This window comes from Saccoglossus kowalevskii, chromosome 17 (assembly GCF_978046115.1).
Source record: "Saccoglossus kowalevskii chromosome 17, keSacKowa6.1, whole genome shotgun sequence".
NCBI classification, from domain to species: Eukaryota; Metazoa; Hemichordata; class Enteropneusta; family Harrimaniidae; genus Saccoglossus; species Saccoglossus kowalevskii.
In genome coordinates this window covers 30585352-30610587 of record NC_140657.1, presented here as the reverse complement: position 1 = coordinate 30610587, position 25236 = coordinate 30585352, and the positions used below count along the sequence as shown (strand labels likewise).

At 33.1% G+C, this 25236-nt stretch overlaps 2 protein-coding genes across 2 annotated transcripts in view; both read right to left on the bottom strand.

Moving 5' to 3' along the window:
• LOC144360336 (ras GTPase-activating protein nGAP-like) overlaps positions 1-21733 on the bottom strand; it is a 134555-nt gene extending 112822 nt beyond the window's left edge. The window contains exons 1-3 of the mRNA XM_085492311.1: positions 21588-21733; positions 11899-12020; positions 11249-11360 (exon numbers count right to left, since the gene is read on the bottom strand). Coding sequence (XP_085348437.1) covers positions 11249-11360; positions 11899-12020; positions 21588-21690 — 337 coding nt within the window. The 5' untranslated portion in view covers positions 21691-21733. The remainder of the gene's footprint in view (positions 1-11248; positions 11361-11898; positions 12021-21587) is intronic.
• A 2790-nt stretch (positions 21734-24523) lies between these two features.
• The window catches only part of LOC100378116 (E3 ubiquitin-protein ligase TRIM45-like), a 32171-nt gene continuing 31458 nt past the window's right edge, over positions 24524-25236 (bottom strand). Inside the window, exon 5 of the mRNA XM_085491989.1 lies at positions 24524-24696. Coding sequence (XP_085348115.1) covers positions 24524-24696 — 173 coding nt within the window. The remainder of the gene's footprint in view (positions 24697-25236) is intronic.

Here is a 25236-nt window from a genome sequence, read left to right as displayed (position 1 = left end):
AATAAATCAAACAGCAGATCAACTCATTAGATGGATACTTTTATGGTTTTACCAACAATCAAATTAAAGTGTTTTAAACTTTTTGTACGTCACTTCTTGTTAAAATAAATGATAACAATTAAACTATTACTGAAAGGACAATCAATATTCACTAAGACCATGATTGGGGTGTATTACATTTTCAAGTAGCAAGCAACACTGAAACCTTGTAACATGAACCATGATGAGAAACAATACCTAAGGTATGAAATAAAGATGATAGCAGATATTTGAAGGTCAATATTCTGGTTTACACAAAAGTGAAGCGAATAGAAAGGAAGTCATGACAACTATTACTATCTCACCTTTTATCATATTTTTTTTAAAAGTTTCATGTTTTGTGAAAAAAAAAAGAAATTGTAAAAGAGGTTGTAATAAGGCATCATACTGTGACATTCCATTTGAACCATGAAAATTAACACAGGCCTCAACTGAAACTAATTTGTAAACCAAGATGTAATGGAAAAATCCAAACAAAAAGAAGAGGAAAACTGATACCTTCTTCGTTATCTTGAGTGAATGGCTTGAATAAAGTCGCCACGTTAGACAGTGCATCACACATCGTAGTCACTTCAGACTTCATCTTGTGAGGCAACGATACAGTCAGTATATCCACAGCAAGGAAGACAGCTGTTTTCCACACTAAGTATAATCACTATATACAATTTTATGCCAGCAGAGTCAAAGCTTGGGTCATATGGACTGCTGACAAATCTGAGTACGCATGGTATAATGTCAAGTGTGTGGTATTCAAGTCTATTTTTAGACTGGAACCCAATGCATACCCGTTAATTTAAAACTCATCAAACGATATAACTGTAGACTACTTAATTTTCAATAGGAATTTATTTTTGGTTGATAAATCAATGAAATTGAAATGAAGCATTTTTCTTTATACCGGTAGTTTACATGCAAATCAATTCAGGAATCGGCTTTATTATGATGTGCCAGAATGTTGTTTTCAGAGCAAGTTTTCCACAGCATATGGGATGAAGCACATTTTTCTGGTATCTATCCACAAGAAGAGTACAAGTCTGATCAAGTAGAGGGTACTTTTAATTTAACCAAACCAATTTTAATTTATTTGCCAACTCCATCGGGATAAATTCCTGTTTAATAATAATTAAAAATTGAAGACTTGTTTCTTAAAAATTGCAAAATACAAGTAAAGTAAGCCAATCTCATTTGATAACTACTCCCAAATAAGCTTCCACCCCTATTTTTTATGGTATTGCCCAAGTTATTTGGCACCCTGTTTCTCAAACTTCTCAAACAGTAAAAAACTATTTTGAAAACTTTGAAATACCAGTGTTCCAATCCAGTCCTTTTAATATACACCAGTATGCACTAAACTGTTCACTTCTAGGAGAAAAAAATTCACAAAAGTCACCCACACTCTGAGTCGTAGGACCCAAAAAATTATAACTTCTACAAAATTTCCCAATTTTCACTGTCAACAAATTAACAAAATCATACAAACAAAATGTCAAAAAAACAGCTTAAGCCCATAAAAAACATCAGTTAGTTGTGATTTCAAGTGTGAATGTTGGTAAATCTGCGGTCATGAAGATAGCAACTGTTGCGGCACCGTTTTGAAGAGAAACAGTTGGTGCATGGAATGTAAAAAGCCAGTCAAAAGATAACCAAGTTTGCTGATTCAAAGCAGACTTTCAGGTTGCCATGGAAATAAAGATGAGAGATTACATAAGAAAATATTCAAATTTAGATATATTGAGTATCAATGATATCACGCATTTCATCCAAATTTTGAGAATCCAAGACACTGAAAGTGAATGAACAAGATGTCAATATACATGTTGAAATTCCTAACATAATGTCATGACAATATCAAGACAATGATCCATGACTTTTTACTGAGATTTTGAGATTATGGCAGGGATAAAACAAGAGTAACGGAAGCACATTAAGCTTTAAAATGATTTCTTTATGAGGCCATTAAAAATAAATGATTTGTTTCTGATCAGCCAGTGCACACATCAGTTTAAAAGGAGCCGGGACGCTCACAACTACTTTTCTGGAAAATACTGTGAAAATAAAAGAAGAAAAAGAAACAAAATTTCTTGGAACTATTTAAGGGCAAGAAACAATCTAGCGAATATAAATTGTTTCCTTTATTTTACATTTAACTCTTCAAATATCAGTGACAATAAATTTCATAAGAAATACCCAAAAACTCTTTCAATTGAAAATTAATTCCTTTTTTTTGACGAGAATGTCAGTAAAAATCTTATTCAAATTCAAATCTCCCCTTTTCGAGATTTCAATGTGATCGTTATTTTTCTGTGAGGGTAAAATCTTGTCCAAATCTCACCATTGTGAGATTTCAGCATTTTCATGATTAAACTGTGATTGAACAGCGAGGGCGTTTTTTGCCATATCATTAGTACCATAGTCATGCCATGTTGGGTCTCATGCCACTAATCAACCAATGACTGTTTGTAGCCCAATTTAAATGCCTTGCAGGAACCAATGACATTTTTAAAATATTTTCTGGGAAATCTTCAAGTGTTTTCTGGGACACAAGTTTCTATTTTCCTAACCCAATTTTAATCTGTTTAATTTATTTACACCTAGAAAATGTCTACTTGTTTGGAGATTTAAGTCAACACAACAATCATCAGCAGTGGTGCACAGAACTATATTTCATGACAGAAAAAAAGAGGCTTTTAAAATTGAACACTTTTAACTAAGTCAAATAAAACAAATTTGGTGTTTTTAGTAACAGTCTTTAAAACTACTTGGTACATAGGCAGAGATTTTTACTTCATTTTTCCCAATGCACTGTTCTTTTGGATTTTGGTGAAGAAATTAAATTAATCATGCTTCTTGTATACGTGAAAAATGACATTTAAGTTAGCTTTCAGAATATATTCCCTGAAATACAAGTGCTAATCATTCACTACATAGAAGAAAGTACAAAAAATACAACATTAGTAGAATGACTATAGCTATTTCCATAGAAATAAATATTTTTTTTAGCTCATTTGCATAAAATAAACTTTTTTTCATTTCCCCTAAAATTGGGTAGGTAGGGTTACCAGAAACGCAAAATGTATTTTATTTGGCCTTGGTGAAATCTCAAAGTACTGCAGTAGTCATAACGCCACACATGCATGATATATGGGTTTAATATTAACACATTGGCTGCTTGAAGACTTAAAAGACATATTGAAATCAATGAAATAAATAACAGTCAGCTGATATTTGAGGATATCCTGATCAGATCAAAACTTTGCATTTATGCTTGTCACTGGGAGAGCCTACTGGGTAATGTGAAAATCACTGTCAAGGTACAGTAGGTTGCTATTACATGTATTCAACCTGATGAATTTATCAAAATGTTTTGTTTCAAAACTGCATACTTGATTGTTACAGATGTCATCAACTTTTCATGTTTTTATCCTATTATGAAATATTTGTTTGAGGGAAAACATGCAAAAATGAGCAGTTTAGGAACAATTTCCATAGGAAGCCAAGGTATTTCATATAGAATGTCATAATAATTTGTGACAACCATAATTACCCTGTCCCATCTTATAATGTAAAATGAATCTTAAGAATGTAAAAAGTAAATGGTTTACTAGTGCAGAAACTCTCATGCAAGATATAGATGTTGTCACCATTGTAAACTCAAGTGAAAAAATAATTAAGAAAAATTTAGACTTTATTCATAAAAAAATAAAAAAATCATTTGAGAACCAATGGATCTTAGACATGCATAATGATAATAGAAAACAAACCTTGGCTAAAAACAAACTAAGAACATACAGACTTTTCAAACAAGATTTAAAAATTGAAAATTACCTAATTAATATGCAGAACCATGGTCTTAGAAGGTTAATTGCAAAATTCAGGACAAGCAACCATGACCTTAAAATTGAAAAAGGCAGACATAATAATGTGTCGCTGGATAAACGAACATGTGATATGTGCAGCCAAAATATAATTGAGGATGAGCAACATTTTGTAATGAAATGTCCAGTTTACAGTCACCATAGGGACAACTTATTCCTGACTGCACAAAATAAAGTTCCAAATTTTGATAAAGAAAATAGTCAGAATAAATTCATTTTGATTATGGCAAACCATACTCTAGCACCAGCCTTAGCAGTCTTCCTAAAAAACAGCTATGGAACAAAACAGCAACAACTATCAGTGTATTAGGCTACATTTTGTGTTCATTCTATATTCTGTATTCACCATTGGCTGCAAATTTGTCTTTATTGTTTTTGATTTGTTTTATTTTTTTAGAAAAGTTTTTATTTTCTGTTTTCTTTTTTAGATTGTAGTTTGTTTTAATTTCTTTCCTAAGGATTTTATGCGTCTAATAAAAAAAAAATGATTGATTTTTATCATCATATGTAACCAAATGACATTTGAGATACAGTGAAAACTGTTTTACTATAGTATAGGTAAATAGTCTACAATCCACAATCACCTGTGTTTTCAGCAAAAACTAGTTTGGTGACCATATATTTTTATTTGGGTTTTGTAAACAGTATAGAATAAATTCATACTGTAAATATTGGGGAATCTGATTATTTGTTTAAATGGTAACCAACCACTTTCATCAAAACAAATCTTACACATGCATGGTGTGACAACTAGAATTAAAACTTAAAGCCGAGGAGTCGTCACCTGCGCATGCGTCAAATGGCCATAGCATGTCATTGTTTACAAACAAGCGTCTACCCATGAGCCTCTGCGTTTTTAGCGTGTGTTGTTATCGTCACTTGGGACTCAATTCCCGTGCGTGCACAGGTGACGACCCTCCCGCTTTAAATGTAACAATAAAATTTCCACTCCAGCAAGCACACAACCATTTTATTAGTGTTGGTGTAATAGCAGATTTGAACACCAGAGGGCATGCTACCTACAAAAGCCAAAAATGGATTGTATCACTGTGTATTATTAGGAAAAGCTCATTGTGCAAAATCATTTTTTTCACTTAACATTATTATAATTCACAACTTGAACAATTATAATCTTAAAAAGATGTACAATATAGCAAAGACTCAGTAATGTCTGACATATTGTAGAAAAACCAATAATTCACTTTGTTTTATGAAGTTGATATTTCTTTTGCTAACTAACAACATTAATTTAATTAAAACTTCCAGTATGTAAAAATATAAAATGGAATAAAACTTGCTGTTTTATTGTCAAATTAATGAATTTTAAAACTTTAAGAATGTGCTTAATATTTTAAAACCCCATAAAAATAAATGATTTCACAGTACCTAGTTAGACTTTCATCAACACAGATGTAACAGTGAAGTACCGAAAAATGACTAATTCTCACTGGGTTTAAATTTCGCTGATTTAGCATTTCAGGGATATTCAGTGGGTTGTAAATTCACGGTTTTATTATTTAGATAATGTGTTCTATGCTCAATTTTACATATTCACTAGGTTTTAATTCAGCACATTTTCCAGTCAGCGAAATAAGCAAAATTAAAACCCAGTGAATAATTAACCCTTTTACAGTAATTGTTTTTTTATAAAACTTTTTTGGTTATTTGACAATTCCCTTATTTAAAAAAAAAAAAAATGGATTTCCATTTGTGGATAAATCACCAAATTTCCTGATAAAATATGTACGTCTAGAATAGTAACTATGGAGATATTGTTTTTATAACACTGCATTCTTGGCAACAATAAATAAACTCTCAAAATCATGGCTGGACATAAGAATTCTGTTCAAGGACAATTAGCTGATGATCAAATGGGAAAAAAAAGGACAAATACCATGATAGAAATTAGAAATGTGTAGAGAAATGTCTTAGTTAGCTGTCCCTTTCAAACACAGAGGTCAATCCAAGGGTCAATATTTAATTATAATACAAGAAACAGATGTCAGTCCGAATGACATTTTATTTTAACAAACTGTGTTTTAGGGAGGGTGAAACATTAGACACTTTATTTTGAGCTAGATTTGTCTTATTTGGATGTTTGAAAATGTCTGTAACTGTTCCTAAGAATTACTTTTTTTTTATTTGCTTCTAATCACCCTTCCTCCACTACGCTGAATATATAATGGTCAAACCTTAAATTATTCTAACATGAGCTGGCAAAGACAAATAGAATTTTAGGAAATAAACAGGAATCACTTTGTAAAATTTATTCATGATATAGTTTCGATTCTTTGATATTTCAAACAAATTTCCACTAATAACAAAGAGTTTTACAGTTTTGGTTTGGATGGGGTTACTCAGCTGCCATGATGACCTATGTAAGCGGTTGTGTAAACTCATGATAAATAAGATAAAATAAAGATTGGCTACAGAATTAAGATAAAATACATGTACTAAAAAACACACACAGGAATAAAGAAAACAGATTATACTTACTACATGGCTGCGGAGTACTCGGACTATTGCGGCGAGTAGTGGTCCTAAAGTACATAGGAAGTGAATTCACCAACCAGTCCATTGTACATTAAATAAAACCCAAAACACAACTGAAGTTATATGTTATAAAGTAATCAGGCAGATATCCAGAGTTCATAGAAGAGTTATAACTAGCTGTAAGGTAATCTCCAACACTTAATAATTCATCAAGAATACATAGTAAATCCGTCTTGATGAAAACACTGTCTACCCTATTACTGAAGAGAATCTAGTATCGAGCATCTGGAGGGTTAAAAAACAAATGTCATCTCCCACTGACTTCCTGGTGGCTATTAGAAGAGACAGAGCCTGACATTTAAAGTTTCCAGAAAGAGGAAGCATTAATATAGACTTGTAGAGACTTCTAATCTTCATCCTACACAGACACACACACACTGTAGCATGTCCCTGAAGTTCCACACATTTCACAAGTTGTTTATAACTACTTGGTGACAGCCTCTTCAACTGCAGTGTAAATGTACACCAGGATTACTCCCTGTCTGCATGATTGGTTCATGCACACACACACACTTGGTAGTTGATTTGATGTGACCCTAAACCTTGCACAGGAAGTGTGACAAAAATAAAACTAAAAACGTGCCAACAGCTTGACTCAGGAGTTGAACTGTGATGTTTTCATTACCGCATTGGGTCAAACATTTGTCTGTGGTATTTAATTAATTACAAACAGTTAACAATTTTTCAATTGGTGCATGAATGAGTAAAAGCCTGGGGCATGAAGGGCATATGAGTAGATCCAAGCACAATACCCAGGTTCTGGCTTGTTATAGTTATTGACTTACACCATGTAAAGGATTTACTCATTCAGGCAGCAAGTATCATTACAATTAATAGCAGATGTCAATTTCAAAAGAAGACATGTGTCTGCAACCCCTGTGAGTTTAGGTATCTCACTGAGCTATATATATAATCAAACTCCATATATGGTCATTGTTTTACCTTATTTGGACAGGAGTCTAGTGTTATTGTTTGAGCATGACCATCTCTTGCACATGGACTTGACAACATGAGAAATCAAGTGGCAGAAATACACACAACTCAAAGTAAACATTTTTTTCTTATGTTCAAAAACTTTAACTTGATACCACCACCAATACTGCAGAGGGATTCACATTTTATAGAGACATAGTTTACACTGAGGATAAAAATATCATAAAATAAATTGTTTCCACCTTCTTCACAATATGAATATGCGGTGTGAGGCCTGAACTGTTGTGAATGATAAATTTCACACTCACCCAAAAGTTTTTATGAATACTCTATAGTCTGCAATAAGTTTGTGGCACATTTTAGAAGAAATAATTAGATTTATCATTTACATTGTATATACGAAAGTAAACTTTTACAAAATAAAGCTCAAATTGTTTATTTTCACTGACATTTTGATCAAGATCAGTAGCAAATAGGTTATTGTATCCATTTGGTCCAAAATTAGCAAAAATAAATCTGACAATCAAAAGCAATCTTCTCTGGGTATTTAATTTGAGACAAACATGCTGAAACTTTTTAAATTATTATACAGTCATATCTGCAGAGAAATTGTCGGGAAAGAATATTATATCTACATCTTATTTAACAATTTCAGCTTATGCAATTTTAGTCAACACATGCATTTGTGTCCAAGGCATGATATGTGAATTCCATGATGGTAAGTGGGGTCGTCAATTCATAAGCATGATTGCCTTCCTTGTGATATCTTTCAATGTATTTTGTGTGTATCAATGAAAATAACTTTTGTTTATTCAACAAAAATTTCCTAAGCTTTAGAGCCACCCTGGATGCTTGCATGATTGGTACAAAACTGAAGCTTGCATACCGGTAAAACTGCATATATGAATGATATAATAATACACTGTACTTTACTAGGATAGCAAATCAAGTTATCAGGTTCACTAATAAGAACGAGTGCTTTGAGGTAAAGTGAGAACTATTTACCGTGTAAGGTAGTTTGATGAACATATATTTTTATTTGGGTTTAGTAGTGAACAGCAGCATAAAATAAAACTACAGTGTAAATATCAAGGAAATTTGATCATTTGTTTTAATCAAACCTAACCACCTTGAGTGACTTAACAATCATCTTGTTGGAGATGATAAACAATTACTCACTCTATTTACTATACTGGCATTTGAATGTCTTTGTCACCGGTAATCATAATGGCTGTCTACTTTGTCTTATTTTTAGCATATAAAAACATAAATCTTAACGAGGTGGTGTCTGGATGCTGTCTTAAATTTAATGTGATGTCATCAATGCATTGGGCTGATTCAGCTGAAAGTTCACAAGTGAGTAGTTTTGTAAAGTTATGAAACATAATATAGATCCATGAAAAAAACAAAAACATTCAAGCCATTTCAAGACGAAATAAAATGTTTAACTACTGAGCTTGTTAGTGCACATAAATGCAATGCATTATGGGAGAACTTTCCACTGTATACTCACTAAATTCAATTGCAATTTTTTGAAATGTTTCAACAATATTAGGATTTATATCAATAATACTATCCTATGTCATAAAACAAAATTTCAGGAAAAATATCATTATAGAAACCAGTCTATATGCAATTTTTACCAATTCCATACTATTCCATAGTTTTTTTTCACTTTTAATATCTTAGTGGCATCCACCATTAAAAAAATTAAAGTATGAACAAGATGACATATAATCATTAATTTGGTCCAAGAAAGGTAAAATAAGTGCTGATTCTCACCTATGTACACATCAGTTAAATTGTTCAAAACAGATTTGACATATTTTCTCCAGTGAACACAGTATACGAGTACCAGTAACAATTACACTAAAACTAAAATCTTTTACTCATGAATTAAATGTAACAATATGCATGTAGCAGAAAAACAGGTTTTGGATTTGTCTTAAAGACGAGTCGATGCATAGATGGTAACACGGGTAGAAAACATTATCAGTTTTGAAAGGGTTTTGTTGTGCAGGAGGATCTGGAAAGCCTTTCATTAAACTCTCATTGAATTGCAAGCACAACTGGCGGTATCTTATGATATATAATAGGACCTTTAAAAGTTGGGATAATTGGGTGTTTCTATAGCAACTCTAATTATGTGTACATAACTGACTTTGTAAAACATTAACCTTTGGTCTATGTAGGTATCCTATATGTGTCACCGCTAAGCCATTATAGAATTGTGTGAGCAGACATATCAATTTTCACAGAATACACCAACAATTTGTCAGTTAATTTATTGGAGCGCTGTTATGTAGTAAACTACCATCAATACCATCAATATTTGTAAGCATCATTTGACTGATTAAATCATAAGATGCTGTTACATAAAAAGAATTTGAAGACTGTGATTAACCATTTCATTTATAAATGATAAAGTACAGTATGCTTATGAATCACATATTGTTTTTATTAAGAGATCATTTCTATATCATTCTTGGGATAAGCTAATTCATGAATATTCATGAATTGTGGGAAGTATTTGAGAATTCATCATCGTTACGAATGACTGTCTTAGTACAGAACAGACAAATTCATGCCTATAAGAACATTATTCAAAAACAAACAAAATTAAAATCAAAGAATGATTAGAAAAAACTCCTGTGAGAGTAGATTGGAGACGTATTAACAATTCATTAGTCTCTCAAACAAGCTTAACAACCAACATGTGTCTGCTATTTGAGACGTACAACGTGAACACAATATGATCCACATTATTGAAGTTTATAATACTTACAGAAAATATATTTGATTTTACATCTGTGGTTTTCAGTCTAATTTATTCCAGAGCACAAGCACAAGTTCAATTTAAATCTTATTTTTCAAGATATCTAAAATTGGCTAATAATAATTAGATAATCATGTTTTTCAATATTAAACTTATCACGTCTGTGAATTACCCCAATACATCTATGAACCAAATTTCAATGAAATGTGATGATTATGTAGTTAGTATGCTCAAATTTCAATCAAAAACTAATACATTGTTCCAAGGCACTTACGGTACCCTATATATTGAAATGCAATAATTGTTTTTTTTTTAATTTGGTAATTATTATGCAAATTAATCAATAATTATGGAACAGGCGTACACACACACGCAAACACACCTTATCATCGTTGTAACAACACACATTTGATTAACTTTTAATATAGTTGAATTAACTTTTAATATAGTTGCGATATGAACTCAATTAAAACGCATTCCTATATAGGGTATATTAAATTGAATATTGAAAGTAAATTGAATATCCTTTGACTTAACATAGAAATGTTTGTGAAGTTTAGTAAAGGGAATAGGTATGGTACAATTAATATAATAAATAAATTGTAACTTAACTTAAATCCCCCTTACAAACCCCTATGCTACGCAAACTTGACTTAAATTTGATTAAATATTAATACAAATTATGAAAATAGTGAGGGTTGTGATTTAGTAGGTCTGTCGTCACTTGGTAGGTTTAGTAGGTTTAAAGTTAAATGAAAGTCGTCATAATTATGACACCACAAACATACAGAAGCACTAACTTCATAAACTCCCATTGTGTGCTTTGCACATGGGAGTAAAAATAACAAACCATATTTGCTTTAATAAAAGGGCATCTCAAATAGAAGCGTATATAAACCAAAAATTGTATTACCTGTATACTGAACCATTAAAATATTACTTATTTTGACGTAGAAAATTTCTGGAATTTCTGTAAGCATATGTGCTAATAATAGAGCAAATATTTGAAGCAATTCCCTCACATTCAAATGATAAACTATTAAGGTGAGTCATAGGAGTGCATGAGTCTTACCTTGTGGGTGGTTATAGTTGAAAGTGACATCCCACTCATTGAAGAAATAAATATCACCTTTGTCAAGACGAAAACATGGAAGACCACAGGCATGTTGGATAGCTTCTGCTGACTGAAAATTGGAATAATTTAATGATTACCGTTTGATTGCCATCAAGCTTTATTTTCTTAGTAAATAGACCTTTTATTCAATTTGAAATGAATCTTTGACTAGTTAAATTATAAAAATTGATGTGAAATTTATTATTTATAACATATATTAGATTTGTTGTGCCAGGCAACAGTTCCGAATATTGAATATCATTGTCATCTCTCCTGACATGCATTTTACCACAGAAACTATTTTCCATGTTTTGGACTACATCAGTACATGCTGATTACTGTAGAACATGTTGAAATAGCTGCATGCAATTTTAGCGGATTTGACTCTTGGCATGAATTAACAGAATCTTAATTTCGCTAAAGTGTCGACTATCTCCCTGTGAGAATATACTTTATGTTAAATTAGCTGCATCTTGAATTAGCGAAATTACAGATTAGCTAAATTAGCTAAAATAACCTGCTAGCTAAAAAGACATGTTTTACAGTATTTCATGAAACAGATAATTGGGCACCATAATTCTTGACACTAGAGGGCGCTATTCACTAACCTGTTCATCGTTGAAATGGTACAAGTGTTGGTCTTCTAAAGATATTATACAAAACTGTGGTTTCCAGTGAATGACTTTGATTTGCTGTACATTACCATGCTTTACTATTGCATCAGTGTCATCTGGTGGAAAAGAAGTTGAGATAATTTACAGAATAGAGCTTTATTTAAACCATGAAGAAACAGTTACATTTCTTCAATTTGTTTTCATTTTTAGTTTTCAATTTATGTTATAAACCATTTTTTTAAAAATTCACACAAAAGTTGAAAAATGTAGCAATGGGCCTTTCAAGCCCTTTTCACTCTCAAAGTCAGAATATTCAATATTATATACATTGTAGCATGGCACAGCACTTTATGAGTAACAAAGGATCATCTGTTAGTAATACTGTAGAATACTTTATTTTCACTTGTAATTTATTTTCGCTATTTTCGCTGAAAGAAAGATTCCGTGAAAATAAAATCCAGCGAATATACTTTTTTTCCTATATTTTACATTCAACTCGTCAAAAATCAGTGAAAACAAGCCATGCATGGCACAGTCCCCGTTAGTTATCAAATTTAAGATATATAGTTTTGTTTATAGTAATATAGCTGGAATATAACCATGTCAGGAATATGATTTTTTAACATTAAAATGATTGACAATTGTATCTGATCGTCAAAAAAGTACTTGTCCATATTGAGAGATATTGCTCTGGAACAGCATTCAAAATCAGCCATTTTGAATACATGTATATATATAACATGATGTATAACGAATATATAAATTTGAATATAATCAGTCAAAGCATGTAAGAGATATGGCTCTAGAAGCCCAATCATTAAAACAAAATGGCCGCCAGACAGCCATTTTGAATCCGATCTGAAAAATAAATGATGTGCATCAGGAACCTGTAATGTCTAATATATGTACCAAGTTTGAACGAAATCCACCAATAAATGCTTGATATTTGATGATTTTTTAGCACAAAAATGGCCATCATTTGGCCATTTTGAATAGGATCATCAAACCAATATATCTGTCTATTTATGACATGATGTATATTGAAAATTTAAAATTTGAACATAATCAGTGAAAGCAAGTCAGAGATATGGCACGAGAACCACATTCATTAAAACAAAATGGCCGCCAGTCGGCCATTTTGAATCTTATCTGAAAAACAAAATTATTTGCATTAAGGTCCCATAATGTCTAATGTATATACCAAGTTTGAACAAAATCTATCTGTAAACAGCCGAGAAATTTTTAGCACAAAAATGGCCGCCATTCGGCCATCTTGAATCAGATCGTGAAACAAATTGACGTGCATATGTATACTATCATGTATGATGTATGTGTGAAGTTTGATTGTGATTGGTCCAGGTATTTCTAAGATACAGGTCCGGACGCACGCACAGACGCACGGACACACAGAGGTCAAAACATAAGTCCCCGTTTTCGGACCGCGTCCGAACAGGGACTAATAAATTCCATACAAAACACCCAAAATGTCTTTTCAGCGAAAATTAATTCCAGCTAAAATAAAGTATTTCGCAGTATTGAGTTTTAAATAGCAAACCATGACTACAAAATTGTGTTTACTAAAAAAGGAGTATTATTATACACTTTCCCAAGCCAAAGTGTTTATTTTAATTGCCAATAAACAAACATAAAAAAAGATTTACCCCCCCCCCCCTGGGGGTTAAATTGCTAGGGTTTTAGGTATGAACTGACTTTGAGGTCAACCAGGGTTATAGTGATACAAGAATAACAGTGATTATTAATAATAATAATAATAGTAATTATTTTTCTCATTTTTGTTTGTTGTCATCCATTGCAGTCCTGTTGTTGTTTTTTGCTCTACCAAGATACCACACCTGAATACAGTTTCAATGAAAATTATTTTTATTTTTATACCATGACAAATGCTGTATTTGTTGCAGTATGAAGCACATCTTCAATAGAATTGCACATAAACCCAAATTTGCGGCCACCGTAAACTGCTGGATCAAAAAAATAAGACTTAGGCACATCTCTGGCATAAGGTAACTTGTACACAACTAGTACCGGTAATAGAGCAAATAATGTACATACTATTTCTCAGTCAGTGAAGAAACAGGAGACCCAGCAGCTAAAATGTATTACAGCCTATTCGCTTAGGTTATTGTCATGCAAAATTACCATTTTGTAGTTGTCCAACTGTTGTGATATGTGTAACAGTTGTCAATCTAAACCTACTAGAAACATGTCCCCATACTGTGACCACTTCTATGATTTTTATCTTTGAATCTGTTCAGTCGTTCTTTCAAGTTTTTGTCACATAATTTTGTACGCTTTTTTTCTGTTTCTCGTTGAGTTATCAATCAATCTATCGCAGTAGTTCTTTACTCTGTCAAATTGATATTATTAGGGCGCATACCTCTTCTTCAAGCCGGAAATTACATGAAATTACGAACGATGTTGTCTCTGCCATAATTGAAATGAGAATTTACTTGAAGAAGACGATTGAGGGCATGATTTGAGCTCCGATATTTGGGCCCGATGCGTATACACGGTCTGGCCATGTCGGGGCTCAACCTTATGGAAATTCAACCTGAGGGTTTATTGGAGCCGAACTTGGCTTGAGCCGGCTTGAGTCGAACCCTTATACACGCGTGATTTAAAAGTTCAAGTTTAGGGAGAAGACATCAAGAGAAGAGGCAACTGAAATGTCATTAGTTGCAATGATGATAGTTTCATGGCACAAGAGCTTTATATGCAATGATGACTTCTGTGCCAAAAGAAACTGACTGCAAAACAATGTTACACCTATTCAAAACATGTATAAGACCAATACTATTATATGGATCAGATGTATGGGGCTTCGAAATTCAAGAAAATAATAAATGGGACATTACACCAATCGAGAAAACCCATCTGAAATTTAGTAAAAGAATGCTTGGATTGAATAAATTTTCATCAAATCTAGCTTGTAGAGCAGAAATAGGTGAACTACCATTACTAGTAGACATCAAAATAAATCTTATAAAGTATTTGGCACGGATCAAAGAACTTCCAGAATGTAATTTAACAAAACAGGCATACCATGAACAGATAAACTGCAAACTCCCATGGATTATGTCAATTTACAAAGAGTTAAATAAGGAAGATAACACATTAGATATAAAGAATATCAATGACAAATTGAATGCAACAAAACAAAATATAAAGAGAACAAGTAACCTGTAGAATGCTGTGTGGGTAATATTTTTATATTGATTTTTGTTGCATTTGCAGCAAATAGTTACCAAACAATGAGAAATCTATAGGATTGGATATACCTCTCAGCTGGCTTCACATGCATAGTTCAAGACTGCCTAACGGTGCTTATACCAGGATTTAGTTGCAGCACTGTGGTCTGTGGTTACAGCTTCATTTTCCGAGTAATCACAAGAAATTGACATTACAATAGAAAATAAAAGACTGGCACTCCCATACAATTAATAGCAAGTGAAATTCCTGGAATTGAAACATAGATTTTGAAGTCACTGGTGTAGGCATTGAATAACTTCAAGTTGGCATAAAGACGAGGTAGTTTATTTAATCAGTGCTAAACTAGAGGTTGAAATTATAATTAAGTTCGTTGTCATATAATTTGTTTATTTAAATTTCTCATGAATTCAAATAGGATGTTTTTGAGGTGTGGTTACATTGTGTATGGAGTGGTAGGGTTGGGTGTCATATAATTTTTTCATTTTCAACTCTCATGAAATCACACAGAATTTCACTTAATTTATTTTCGATGAAAAGTTTTCAAGCATACGGTGTGAATCAAATTTTCACTGTGCTGTGTCAAGTCTCAATAGAGTATGAGGGAAATGGCATTTTCACTGGAATTTATTTTAGCGGAAAAATGTTCACAGTGAAAGGAAGTATTCCACATTATTACATATATACTGCAGTTTATTTTGATTCGTCCCTGAAATCAAAATCGGTACTTCCACACCCCATATGCAAATGAGGGTCTGAGAGCGAATAAAGTAGTCCGTTCAAGAGTAGCGTTTTTCGAAACATAGCAGAAATAAACAATATTTAGAAGTACGATACTTTACGTTTGGGTACATGAATATATTTGCCGAGTGAAATGAAATTTGAACAACAGTAATGGTACTTCTAAGCAGTAACTTATTTTGACTAAAACTAATTTGCATATCACCCATGCAATGATGTTTTTGGTATTTTCACGGTCAATATGCAAATGAACATGGTATTGGCGATTCGCTCCACTTGGATTGCCCTTAAAATCACTTTAATTTTGTGTATCTGTGTGTGTGTGTGATTTCTAGTGTTTTCACGTATTAATTCTTCTGTGATTGTTTGGCTTGGCCGATTTCGTTCAAACTTAGCAGGTAGGTCACACCTTCACCCTAGTTATCAGGAAATGTATCTCCTACAAATTTTGGATAAAACACCTCAGACATAGCTCATTTTGCTCAGCTTGAGTGTGGGCACAAAGTTACTATTGGTAAAATCTGAAAACAAATTCTGACCACCGTTTCCATGGAAACAGCCAACAACTGAATTTTTTAATACCTTCATGCCAAATGTATCACACCCTACATTTCTATGATTAAAAAGCATTGTAGCTCATTCTAATCCGCTTGAGTGTGGGCAACAATTTACTGAGATTTTGTTTGGCTTGGCTAATTTTGTTTATAATTGACAGGCAGGTCGTACCGTCACTAATTGGCAAAACAATCCTGGTCCACAGCTACCATGGCAACAGCCAAAAACTGTTTTTTGAATACTTTCGACCCCAAATTTATTACCTCCCACTAGTCTTGTATTTATGCCTTTTATTTTGGCTACATTGCACACCGGTAAGAGATCACCGACGCCGACATTGTTACACTGTATCAACGTAATCCCGACGCAACTTTGAACTTTGAATGAACTGTAAATGCTGCCTGCAATCTAGAAAATACTATCGGTTGGAAATAATAAATTTAAGGGATTGTTCAGTTACTCTGGCCTGGGGGGTCGGCAGATTCCATTTTGTCAGCTGTAAATCTCAGTTGACCCACCCCTATCAACAACAAAAAGTGGGCGACCCCCTAACATTATATTTTAAAACATGCTGACCCCCCCCCCCCCGAAAAACAAAGAAACATTAACAGTTTTGGCTCTGACATGTTTACAAAATGTATGATGTGCATTGAAAATATCGTGGTTTACCGTAATTTTTAGTGTTTGCATTTAATAGACTAGTCACCTTAGGAGGGGGAAGCATAAAGCCAAAAAACGACTACAGAAAAGGCTGCAGGAAGTAGGGAAATCTATGCTGCTAAAGATAGTAAATAAAAACAAAGCTGTGGAGTACTCACTCAATAAACGCCCTTTATATAAGATAGGAAAAGAGGATGGATTTGAATCTAGGCGGTTTGAAAACTAATTTGGATTTAATATATCTTTCATATCTTATAGACCAGGAAAGCTTTACACCTGAAGCACAGTCTGTGCTTATGAAAACAAAGGACACTTTGATTTTTGTATAAATTTGTGTTGGATTTTGGTATTTTACAGAGCAAAATATGCATATTTAAAAGTTAAAAAAACAAAAAAACTATTTATTTATATACATGAATCCATTTAACTTTTTTGATTTGCTGAACAAAAACTGTCACTGCTCTTTGTACTAATTGCTGTGTTTTTCCGTCTCCAGCTACAATTGGATAAATCCAGTAAATATCTTATACAAGGTGACTTCAGACTTTAAATAAAATAATCTGATATCACATGGACTTGGGATGTGTTCAAAACTTAACTGTATAATTGCATGGGGCTCTGCCGCATTGCATAATCTGTTAGTTATTTGTCAACTTCAACCCCAAAATATTTAGCCTATAACATTTTTTGCATCAACAAATTTATAGGCAATATGGGTAATAGTTATTATTAAGAACACATTTGTACGATTAACTTTTTAATCTATTGTTCTGAAATAAAATTTAAAAAAATATATGCATAAGCGCGTGTGTGAATTGTGGAAAACAGGGTGACCCCCCCCCCCCATTCGCAAAATCAAAAACAGGGTAACCCCCCTACTGATCACCCCCAGGCCGAAGTAACTGACCAATCCCTAACAACAGCATACGTCCTAGCAATAAAATAAAATGACTTCTAAGGACTGAATGTTTTTTTTGCGAACTTTGTATACGGTGCCCGGTTTTAGTTATAAACCGACGTTAGCTTCACGTTCATGTCCTACCATAGCAACAGCCGAAAACATATTGCTAGTTTTTTTTAGTGGAGTGGATCGCCAACCGGCTTGTTTTCATTGGCAAAATCGTTCAGCAACATGTTTGGCATATTAGGTGTACATCACATGGACTACTACGATTGAGAGAACGTTATGTATGTTGAATGAGTTTTATAAACCCCGAAGGGCTCTTGGAAGATCCACCCGCAGTAAAATTAGCGATTGCCATGGAGGCGCAACCATCAACATCAAAATCCCAGGAGGTTTCTGCTGGCGACGTTACCCAGTTCCAAATAAAGATCACCAACGCCAAATAAGCAACATTTTAACCGGTAATCAAGATTAATTCAATCCACGGCTAACAAGCAACATCACAAGTGAAGTTGTAGCGTGAAGCTCAGCGACTACTGCTGACAACGTAAGTCATGCTTGCGTGCCTTCACCATTGTATTCAAACGAATCACGTGGTGTGCCGTTCTCTTTCAAACCCGGGATTCGATCAATAGGGGAGTTTCAGTAAAAAAACACATTGCAAATCATGCAAATTCAACATTTTCAAACCAGTATACTAAAACAGAAATGCTCAGCGATGCAAAAGAAGGATAGATGTTACTTTTCATTATACACATCTCTGTTGATACAATCCCTCACATATTCTATTCCCAGTTATACCTGCGTAAATGGATTAGCCTCTTTTGATGTTGACATTCAGACTAAAATCACGTGACAGGCTGTTAAAATTGGCTGTTGCATACACTTTCGCCGGTCTGCAAAATGTGTTTAGTTAGCTCTCATTCAAGTAACAATGCAGATTTCCCAGTGGGAGTGAAACTATTCGACTCTGCCATTAAAAAATAGGGGTGTTTTGAGCAAAAAAACGAATAACCCTGGAGTGCACACAACACACTGAATTTCGGAACAAATCTTGCATTATTTACAGCAGCAGAATACCACAGAAATATCAGACGAAACATGGAAGCACTATATATATGTATTTCGGCCTGAACCCTCTCTATTGCAATTCCAGGAATTACCCCCATATGTGCAACCATTTTCCACCTTGGTACCACCCAAGCCTGAAAACAAAATCTTAATACCACGCTGAAGCGTTTGGTAATAAGAAACAATATTAAACAAAAATATATTGAATTCTGGAAGGAGACAATTATGGATAAACCTAAGTTGAGAACATATACTCAATTCAAAACAAACTACAACTTTGAAAGTTACTTAATTATACTGAATCTAAAACATAGAATTTCTGTCTCTAGATTCCGAACAAGTAATCACAGCCTAGCAATAGAAAAGGGTAGACATACCCAACCTAAAATTTCTTTGGAAAACAGGATTTGTAAACAATGTACTTTAGCAGACATAGAAGATGAAATGCATCTTCTCATCAAATGCCCAAAATATCACACACTGCGAATGGATATATTCTCAAATATACAGTTTCCTGATGAAACAAAAACTGACCAACAGAAATTTACATACTTAATGACAAATTCTAACACAAATGTAATCAAACTTGTTGGAGAATTTATACACAGCTCGTTCTTAATGAGAAACGAGAAAGATACTTAACAAAAACACTAAAATCTATCATTTATTATTTGCTATAGTTATTTTGTTATTTTGTTTTTTAATATCTTACTTTTGTTGCTATAAACTGATGGAAACACTGTATTTCTAAGGATGCAATAAATTATCTTTATTATTATTATTATGTTCTAGAAATGTTAATTTTTTGGAAACAAAAAAACCACCCTAATGATCCAATACTGTATTATTTATAGCAATAGTGTTTCACTGTGGACCACCAGTGAAGCAAACTGCATTCAATAGATTGAGTGGCTTCCTTGGGTATTGAACAAAGCATGTCAACAAGTCTTTTCAAAGCAGATAGTGTAGCAAAAGATGTTGGCATTTGGAATTAACACCTACCTATTAAAAAAATAAAAGCTGTGTACCAAATAAACAACTGGGTGGACCATGCAAATTGCATTTCCCATAATGCACTGATGTAATACTTGGGATTGTAGAGCCTTTGTTCAAGCTCAGACCACCAAAAGAATTCGTTTAGAGGTCTGAGGTTTAAGACTACTAGCCACAGTTTTTACACACAGTTTTATTCCTGTGAATGCTGGAAAGTGCAATCAAGTCCTGAAATTTCGGATTTATGAGAAAACAGGTGTATTGTTTGCTTAATAGATTATGCTTCAGGGAATCTTGTAAACAAAGATGAAACAAGGCATGAAGGATACTGTTCTGATGCTCCAATAAGTTTGTGCCCACAGATTACCACGGTTCAAGATCTGCATTTTATTGTTAGTTCACATATAGGTTGTGCACTCAATATGTTTGATGAAATTTGTCAGTGTTTTCGCAAGATGGTGCATATACTTATTGCATCCATGTATTTTTATTTTTTTTCAAAAAACAGTATTAAAATTAAACATAACTATTTATTTTTTGTTATCATGTGAAACAGGAAACATTTCAGTCGTCTAGTAAGTGTGAGTGCACGTTCTATGGTGACATAAACAGTTAATACCTATTCTTTACATTTCTACCTCCATCGTTTTTTCTACTATATTCAAGTGCTGCTCACATGCACTGTATAGCTTGTTTGTTTTTTGCCTTTTTCACAAAATGCGCTATTATTAAAACCCAAAAAATATGCACAGTTAACTAAAGAAGCTGTTGTTTCATTCACAAAGCAGTGAATTTGAAATAACAGAAAATGAAACCCAGCAAATAATTCTCCCTCTGCAGTACTATTATTATATAATAAGGATTAAATGGTGCATGAATATTTGCTAAGTTTACAGAAGGAAACAAAACATTCCATGGTTCATGAATATCCATCGCTATGACAGAGTTTATATTTCAGGTTACTTTCAGTGTACTAACGTCTTGATTCGAGTTGACATGCTTCATGAGAAAGCTGCATGTTGATGTGCCTTGGTCAAGTGCTTCATAATAAGGTTGTATTCGCTGACATGACAACCGTTGTTCTTATGACGTTGACTACATAATCGTATTTCAGTCTTTTCATGTGGCACTTTATCCGTAAAATACTGGCATCAGCATCTCCAAAGCAACTTTAAAGCGTTACCAAGTTCTTTGTTGAAATCAACGTGGTATGTGAATGTTTCACGCCGCCGAGCTTTGATAAACACCGCAAAGTGTCGAGAACGACGACCCGAGATACTCGATTCAAACATCAATAAAAGATCGTCTGTAAGTGTCGATTTACTAAAACAGGGTTAATATTGATAACTGGTCATCCTTCCAACGAAAATCAACAAATCATAGGCTACGTTACAAAATTGGTTATATTGCAAGTTTTGACAACAGAAAGCGGCAATTTTGAAACCTCACGTGGAAGCGAAAGACGTCTTCGCGTTACATCCCTGGGATGCAGTGCACTTTCACACAAGAAAATGAAGTCACAAACAATACTCACCAAATACATTCAACCAGCCTTCTATCCTCCCACCGAAATCCATTGGTTTACATCTAGAAACAAGTTGTGAGATACGAAAGAAGTCAGCGAAAGAAAAATACATGTAAACAATATCTGATAACCCAACGGAAGAAAATGAACAAAGTCCAGCAACCCACAAAGTTCACAGAAAGTGATTGACCTTTGACCTTAACCCCACTTGCTCCAGTCAATACGCAATTTATAGTTTTATAAATGAAGTTGTCACTATTGTCCCCATAAAATATTTGGAAAACATCTCTATAAATGTATATAAATGCACGTGTTTTTCTATTACTTAACTAATGTTCTTTAGTTAGTTTCCGTGTCGAACATATAGATCTATTTTGGTTTTGCGGACTAATTTCAGGTGTACAGTCGAAGAAACCCGAGAGACGCTATCCCTGGTGAGAGAACTATTCCTTTCAAATCACCACTCTCCAGGAATTTTTAAAAACAGAACAGAACTTGAAGATTTCAGACTAAAAAGAAAGAAGGTTGAAGAAGTAAATTTAACTGTCGATAGCGCAAAATAGACAGGCATAAAAACGGGAGCGTACCAATTCTCAGGCAGAAAAACAATCTATGTTTTTATTTGCCCAAGTGAAACTTACCTTTCTTAGGTTCTCGTGGACATGTGAACTTTTATAAAAAATACCCCCTCTTACCATGGATTCTAGAGAAAAGACGTCACCTTGCGTTTTATCACATATCTTTGTTACAGTGAGACCAGACCTGCCATTACAATGCATTGCAGTTAAGGTAGAAGCCTACTGATTTAAAATTCCCAGATTTTATTCATTTTCCAATTAATTTTACTTCCAGGTATATGAGGATGTTGACTTGTTGGGTGGTTACCAGTTTAATTTTCGCGAAAAGGATGGTTGTATTTTTAATGGATAGTTGCTATTTTGGCAGTATTATAGTGCTAGTATAGCACAAGCCATTTATAAAATAAGGCACTACAAAGAAAAAAACCAGCAACCAAACTATGCAATACTAACAAATGCCAAAGAAGCAAAATTGATGACATTCTGGATTTGAACCTGTTGTTGCCTCTATTAGGATTGTAGTCGTCGGTGGAGGGTGCAGTTCCCATCATGTTACCAGGCTACAAACAAGCGTACACTAGCAACACCAGGAGTCACTCATTAACGACAAAGACACTGCAGATTTTATTCTACAATGTGCAAATCAGCATACAAACTAATTTCATAAGATTTATGTGCACTTTGAAAAAAGTATTTTATTACATTCAAATGAGCTGATACTAGTATGAATTCTCATTCGTTCATTAAATTGCACATGCATTAGTTTGGCAGGGAGAACTACATCCAGCTTGCTGCTGAATACATTTTTCAAAAAAGTAAATTAGTCAAATAGTATTAAATTAATCCATATACTTTTATTTCCTATAGGAATCATGAGAATTAAGTAGATACTGTCAGCTCATATAAATGATACAATGAACACATTTGTCCAAAGTGCAAATAGTCTGCTACAAGTAATGTGTCTGACCAAAATATTTGACTTGATATTTAATATTTAGCTAAAATTTGAGGAACCACAGACAATAGAGTTATGATTCAGATTGTCATATCAAAAAAAGTGATAGGGGATTTTATCTTCATTGCAATAATCTCAAATTACAAGCAGATAAAAAAATAAAGATTGCCCCAATAAGTAAAAAATTATTAGTATGCCCTCTAGAGGTCAAAATGCCAAAACATTTTTAAAGGTTTCATGGAGAAATATCTCTATTCATTTAAGCACAAATAGTTCAGTTCAAGGAAGACACATCTAAACATGGTTGGCTTCTATAGGCTGCCATATCAATAAAATTACACATCAAGACACCTTGTATTACTAAAAAACGATATTTTATTCAATACAAATTCACAAACTATTGTAATTTCTATTAATTACAAAATAGTGCGTTCTGGTAAGTAATCATGTGTAGCCATCATGTGCTAAAAAGTCAAAAAAGTAATTTCACTTTCAACTACAGCAGGATAAGAATTTTAAAAATTGACATTTTGCTCAAATTAATCAAACAACATGATCATTTTTTTGTATACAAATAAACAGTTTATTATGATCAATCTTGGCTATATGGTGAGTTGAGTGACTGTAAATAACCTTGATATTTTCAAGATGTTTCCTGGAATCCTGATGGACTTGTTTAGAAGCGTTAATGAATAACCACAAATTGTGGTCATTTTAGCTTCAAAATCCATTTATACAAGGCAAAGTTTTAGTTCAAAATTCAATATTGCATTCACATATTCTAAACTATGTGTTAAATGTGTTTGTATGATTAATTCACAATAAAAATAGCTTATTTCAGATCATTCTGAATAAAATACAAAAAAAAAACATTTTAATATATTATTATATTACACCATTGTCCATGCATGATGTCATTGCTTTATTAGGTGAATGTTACTTTGTTTTTCATTGATTAAAAAATTAAATAATTATACATTGTTATGGAATTATGAATTTAAAAATATGATAATGAGAAATAAGTCAAATATAACACTATACAATTAGAATGAAGTTTTAATTTGTTTTACATGTATCATGCATTAAATTTGTTAATCTGTGTCTCACAATCATTCAAAATGAGATAAAATATCGGTAAATACAATAATAAATCCTTAGTAGCAATTCATAGAAATCAAATTAATAATATAGAGATAACACAAAATTCATTAGCATGATGTGAATTAATTATAAATACTTTTTCTGGAAGTGGGAAAATGTGTGTCTTTATAACTGTTTAAAAATTACTGTAAAATGTTACATTTTTGCCACTAACTACCAGTTCCGGTAATTTGTGGATATTCATGAGAATAAAGTCTCAATTTTGTGATTTTACAAACTAAGACAATTTGTACAGTATAACCTAATATATCCTATAAAGACACTGATTGGAACGTTGGAGATAAAGTCACTTTGTTGTCAGCAGCTGTAATTTGATGTGTCATTACTGGTGAGCATTCAGAATCCTTAATTAACTGTCCGCAGCAAGACCAATGTAACTGACCAGGATGGCTAGGATGACCATGTCCACAACCTTGAAATCCACCTGTTAGGAAAATAACAGATTATTGATGACATAGTCCCCGTTAAATATTTACTAACAATGAAAACTGAAACTGACTGTGAAAGTAAATCTGATAATTTTTGTGCCATAAAAAAAGTAGTGTATTTTATTTTATTATGTATCATATTTTAATGATCCAGCATACAATGCATGTCAATTTTAGTTTCTGTGCACTTTTATTCTCGTTGTCACGTTGTGGTCTACTAATCTTGAACTATGGTAGTCCTTAGAATTGACAATTGTTAATTTTTAGTTCTGACAAATTTTGTATTGTGAATCCTGTCTGACAAAGTAACACCAAAGTGACTGACTATATTGTTTAGTTTACTACAGATGTTTTGTTTTTTTACACAAAGAAACTGTTCCCCTGACCATTTTAACAATGGTATTCGGAACAGTGGATGTCACTTTTTAACGAAATCTTGGCTGCCATTTTTGTCTATTATTAAAGTGTAGGTCAAGGTGGCAAAAATTGTGGGCTGCATAGATCTTAATAACCATTTCCAACAGTATTATATCCAT